Source organism: Pan paniscus, chromosome 9, assembly GCF_029289425.2.
Source record: "Pan paniscus chromosome 9, NHGRI_mPanPan1-v2.0_pri, whole genome shotgun sequence".
NCBI lineage: Eukaryota > Metazoa > Chordata > Mammalia > Primates > Hominidae > Pan > Pan paniscus.
Window position 1 is genome coordinate 78,800,233 of NC_073258.2, and position 6,000 is coordinate 78,806,232.

Consider the following 6,000-nt stretch of genomic DNA (forward strand, 5'->3'; position numbering starts at 1 on the left):
TGCTTAGAAATACTGAGACTTGGCACAGAGTTAAGTTCTCAGTAAATGCTGGATGAATGAATGAAAAGGATAGAGGTATATGGGTCAGGAAAGGAATGCTTTGTCTTTGTGAGCTTCAGTGCTAAAAGCATTGTCCTTGTGCAGATACATAACAGGCGGAGCCCGGTAGGTTGGGCTGGTAGTTCCCAAACTCTAACTCCCATATCCCCTTTGCTGACACAGAGGTAGTTCAAGAAGCTACCATCCTTTAATGCTCAATTCATCTTTGTTAAACACATCACCTTAAATGTGCCTAGAAGACTGGGAAGACTTTTCAGAGTGATTGGTAGGTTTTAAAGCATAAAAAGAAGTTTCCTGGAGTTAGCTGGGAAGATTAGGAAGTTCAGAAAAAAAGTAACAATATAGAGATTGTTATGAAATTTTTCTAAAGTCAAAATTTTAGCATGCTATGCAAGTGCTTTCTTTTCCCACCTCATCTGTCACTCTACACACAAGTTGTACTGACTTTAACTGTTCTTCTAGTCTTTTTCTTTCCTCTGAGCCTTTTTTTTTTTTTTTGAGACAGAGTCTCGTTCTATCGCCCAGGCTGGAGTGCAGTGGCACAATCTTGGCTCACTGCAAGCTCCGCCTCCCAGGTTCACGCCATTCTCCAGCCTCAGCCTCCCGAGTAGCTGGGATTATAGGCACCCGCTACCTGGCCTGGCTAATTTTTTGTATGTTTAGTGGAGACGGGGTTTCACCGTGTTAGCCAGGATGTTCTTGATCTCCTGACCTCGTGATCCACCCGCCTCAGCCTCCCAAAGTGCTGGGATTACAGGTGTGAGCCACCACACCCAGCCGCCTTTTTTTTTTTTTTTTTTTTGAGATGAAGTCTTGGTCTTGTTGCCCAGGCTGGAGTGCAATGGCATGATCTCATCTCACTGCAACCTCTGCCTCCCAGGTTCAAGTGATTCTCCTGCCTCAGCCTCCCGAATAGCTGGGACTACAGGCACACGCCACCACACCCAGCTAATTTTTGTATTTTTAGTTGAGATGGGGTTTCGCCATGTTGACCAGGCTGGTATCAAACTCCTGACCTCAGCCTCCCAAAGTACTGGCATTACAGGTGTGAGCCACCATACCTGGCCACCTTTTTTTTTTTTTTAATGTACAGTCCAGAGGTTTTTTGTTGTTGTTGTTGTTGTTGTTGTTTTTTAACACAAATTATGGCGTGAATTCACAGGGAATAGGCTCCAGCAACTCAGGCTCCTTCCCACTGGTTCTTACACAGTGTGCTTTTCTGGGTGGAGCAGGCTGGCGTTTAATTTGAACCCGGGTACCTTTCTCTCTGGCTTCCTTCTTTTACTAAACATTTTCCTTCACACATTTCAGGAAGCTCTATTGGCTCTTAGTGTGCTTAATGTGCTCAATAGGCACAATTCTCTTGGCAAGAATCTGGCCTGTAACTTATTTGTTTACAACAATGCCAACAGCATGTTGGGTAATACCGTAGACTCTTCCAGTTTTGCCATGGTAACATTTGTGGGACATTCCTTTTTGAACAGTACCCATTCCCTTGATGTAGTCTACAGTATCACCTGTCTTATAGATTCACATGTACCATGTGGCCAAAGGAACAACTCCATATTTTCTAAAAGGCCTAGAGGACATATATTGGGTGCATCTCCTCTTTCCCTTTGTATTTGTCATTTTGGCAAATTACTGGAAGATGGTTGTTCCAGCCAAAAGGTCCTGAGCCTTTTTAAATGCTTTTTCCTGTACTTGGAATGCCTTGTTTCCCGGATTTTGTTTATTTATCTCTTTTTCTTTCTTTTTTTTTTTTTAGATAGGGTCTCACTCTGTTGCCCAGGATGGAGTGCAGTGGTGCAGTCATGGCTCACTGCAGCCTCGACCTCCCAGGCCCAAGCAATCCTCCCAACTCAGCTCTCCTGAGTAGCTGGGCCTACAAGCATAAGCCACCACACCCAGCTAAGTTTTTATTTTTTGTAGAGACACGGTCTCCCTATGTTGCCCAGGCTGGTCTTGAACTCCTAGGTTCAAGGGATCCTGCCTCGTCAGCCTCCCTAAGTGCCTTAAAGAGCCTATGAGTGATGCTTGGCACAAAGTGAACCTCAGTAGACATTTCTTGAATGAATGAATCCCACAAGAATGCCTATTGCAATGAAAGATTGAGAGCAGGTACCTGTCTACTTTCTCTTTCCACATCCAGCATTCTCCTGGTGTGCAGCCTGCAGATGTGAAGGAAGTTGTTGAGAAGGGTGTACAGACTCTTGTGATTGGCCGAGGGATGAGTGAGGCCTTGAAGGTAGGTGTTGGTATGCACAGCATTCCTGAGGACAGGTGGGGATCTCTTGGGCCTTTGTCTTACAGACTTGTCCTTCTTGGGAGGTCATCTTTATATATCATGTACCCTCATTTTGCTGACCCAGGATAGCAATGGCTGCACACATTCCTCTGCCTCATCAGCGTTGGGCTCTCCAGTCTACCTAACCCTGAGACAGTGTCATTTCAACTATTTCTCAGAATCCCTCAAGTTCTACAAGGATCACTATTTGGTCCTTTATATTTTAATAATACTTTATATCCTCATAGTATATTTTATAGTACTTCTAATTTTTCTTTTCTTGGACACATTTGTAGTTTTCCCCTCTTCAGAAAAAAATTTAATTTAATTTTTTTTTTTTTTAAATATAGATGGGGTCTCACTATTGTTGCCCAGGCTGGTCTTGAGCTCCTGAGCTCAAATGATCTCCCGCCTCGGCCTCCCAAAATGCTAGGATTACAAATGTGAGCTACCACGTCTGGCCTATTTTTTAATTTTCTTTTTCTTTTTCTTTTTTTTTTTTTGAGACGGAGTCTTGTTCTGTCGCCCAGGCTGAGTGCAGTGGCGCCATCTTGGCTCACTGTAACCTCTGCCTCCCGGGTTCATGCCATTCTCCTGTCTCAGCCTCCCGAGTAGCTGGGACTACAGGCGCCCGCCACCACGCCTGGCTAATTTTTTTGTATTTTTAGTAGAGACGGGGTTTCACCGTGTTAGCCAGGATGGTCTTGATCTCCTGGCCTCGTGATCCACCTGCCTCAGCCTCCCAAAGTGTTGGGATTACGGGTGTGAGCCACCATGCCTGGCTTATTTTTTAATTTTCTTACAGAAATAATATATGCTCATTGTAAAAGATTTAAAAATTCAATGCAGAAATGTAGAAGTAAAAAGGTGGGAGAGTCCCTTCCCAATCTTCACATTTGATGTATATTTCTCCAGTCTTCTCTGAATGCATCTGCAAATATATACACACTTACACATATAGATATACGTTTATATACTTATAACCATTTTACATAAATAGGTCAGTGCTATATGTATTCTATAACTTTTTCCCCCACTTACATTACTGTATTATGGATAGTCTTCCATATAGAGGCCTACCTCATTCTTTCCTTTATAGATGTCCTACAGTCCTGTTCCTTACTGATGAAGGTGCCCCTTATATCTAGGGCTTTATATATATAGGGCACCTTCATCAGTAGGGCTCAAGCAATCCTCCCATTTTGGCCTCCTGAAGTGCTGGGATTAAAGGCTTGAGCCACCATGCCCGGCCTATTTATATTTTAAAATTTTAAACTAGTTTTTTTTCCCCATTACAATAATTCCTATCTGATAGGGTACTTTTATAAATCTCAAATATATAGAAAATATAGGGCATATTAAAAAATATTTCACTTGAGTTCTTTCTGAGGCAGAGTCTAATTAAAATCTATTTTTAAAAAATATTCAGGACAAGCCAGAGTTGAGAAAATATCTAATAATAGCTGTCACTATTAAGAACATCTTTTATATAAATTCATTTACAGATATTTATTAAGCATTTTCTATGGGTAAGGCACTATTCTAGAAACTGGTGACGGTGCGATAAACAAGACAAACAAGGTTCATGCCCCTCAAGGATAATAAAAAACTAGACAACTTTAGATAATAATAAACGCAGTGAGGAAAATGGTGACTTATGCTGGGCTACTAGGGGGTGGGCAAGAAAGGCCTTTGTGAGAAGACATTTGAGCTGCAGTGTACATACATGAGTCAATTTCATCCTCACACCAACCCTGTGATGTAAGTACTATTATACCTATTTTACAAGGGAAGAAATTGGGGCTGGGAGACTTTAAAGAGCTAGCCTAACATTTCTTAGCTAGCATGCGGCAAAGAAGAAATTTAGACTCAGTTTAGACGAACTCAAACATTTAACATTTATGGAGTTTGCACACCAAGGTAGATGTTTCACATACCCTTAGCTCAGTTAGTTGTCATACCAACCCTAGGTGTTAATATCCCTAATTTACAGACATGAAAACAAAGACTCAGAGAATTTAATTTACTTACCCAAGGTTACAGTGCTAGTAAGGATGTAAATCCAAGGCTAACTGCAAATCCCATGTTCTTTCATTTCCATTTCACTTGAGCTTTATGCATGGGTATTATGATACCTCTGACAAAGAGGACTTTTTGACTCATTGGGGCTCACTGCCAAATTTTGGACTGGTGATACACTGAGTGATCGTGAAGTGATGATTGTCACTGTCTAATTCTGTAGAGTACACCTGCCTCATGGCAGTAAAGGAACCCCTGGGGGGCCTTTCCCCCTACTTACTCATCTCTTTTCCACCTTCCCAGGTGCCTTCATCAACTGTGGAGTACCTCAAGAAACATGGCATTGATGTGCGGGTCCTCCAGACAGAGCAGGCAGTGAAGGAGTATAATGCCTTGGTTGCCCAAGGGGTCAGGGTGGGAGGTGTCTTCCATTCCACCTGCTGATGGAGCCTTAAGAGGAGAATAAAGCACTAAGTGCCTATGCCTGTGACTGTCACTCACCATTCTCCAAACCAGCCTCCCCTAAACATTTTTGGACACCTACTCATGCCAGGTCCTGTGCTAGGCTCTTGGGATGCAGGGATGACCAAGACAAGGTCCCTGTCCTTGAGGGTGCTAAAAGAAAAAAAGATGAGACAGAAGTTTAATAATACAGTGAATGAACTGAGGGAACATCTGAGTAACAGGAACAGTAGGAGTATGCCCTGGGAGTTGGGTTCTAGACAGGCTGTTCTACTAACCAACCCTGAGACTGGAGCCAGATTGTTCTCTCTGGGCTTCAAATTTCAACTATAGGCCAGGCGCCATGGCTCACGCCTGTAATCCCAACACTTTGGGAGGCCGAGGTGGGCAGATCACTTGAGGTCAGGAGTTCAACCCCAGCCTAGCCAACATGGTGAAACCCCATCTCTATTAAAACTACAAAAATTAGCTGGGCATGGTGGCACAAGCCTGTAATCCCAGCTACTTGGGAGGCTAAGGCAGCAGGAGGATCACTTGAACCCAAGAGGTAGAGGTTGCGGTGAGCTGAAATGGTGCCACTGCACTCCAGCCTGGGTGACAGTGAGAGACTCCGTTTCAAAAAAGAAAAAATTCAAGTATAAAATGTTGGGGCTGGCTAGACGCCCTTTAAAGGTTCCTACTGGCTCAGATAGTCTTTGTTCTATTAAATACCGAGGTGGCCTTTGTGAAGCCTTAGAATAGACTGAGAGAACTACAAGTTATCAGCATCACCTTATTTTTAATTTTTCTTTCTTTTTAAAGAACTATGGGCTTTAGTGTCAAATAGCCTTGACTTTGAACTGCAGCTCACTGCCACTCACTGGTTGGGTATTTGTCTAATTTCTTAGTTTCACTGTTCTCATCTGTCAGATCAGGATAACATTAGCAGTACCTGGAGTCATTGTAGGTATTAAATGAGGCAATTCATAGAAAGTATTAACTCACTGCATGGCATTTAGTAAGGACTCAATACATTAAACCACTGTTGTCCTTATCTTTCTGTTAATGGGGATACTGTGTAAAGCCAACTAGTTTCATTTTATGGTTCTTAATATAGCAGCTTATTATTTCAAAGAGCCATAGAATGTTGGAGCCCAAAGGAACTATCTCACTCATTTATTCAGTAATTCTCTTTC

At 42.6% G+C, this 6,000-nt stretch overlaps 1 protein-coding gene across 12 annotated transcripts in view; it reads left to right on the plus strand.

The window, feature by feature from the left end:
* The window catches only part of AAMDC (adipogenesis associated Mth938 domain containing), a 51,307-nt gene extending 46,454 nt beyond the window's left edge, over positions 1-4,853 (plus strand). For all 12 annotated transcript variants that reach the window (XM_055094723.2, XM_063608677.1, XM_055094724.2 and 9 more), the window contains 2 exons: positions 2,210-2,305; positions 4,667-4,853. In XM_055094723.2, coding sequence (XP_054950698.1) covers positions 2,210-2,305; positions 4,667-4,807 — 237 coding nt within the window. In that variant the 3' untranslated portion in view covers positions 4,808-4,853. The remainder of the gene's footprint in view (positions 1-2,209; positions 2,306-4,666) is intronic.
* The last annotated feature ends 1,147 nt before the right edge of the window (positions 4,854-6,000 follow it).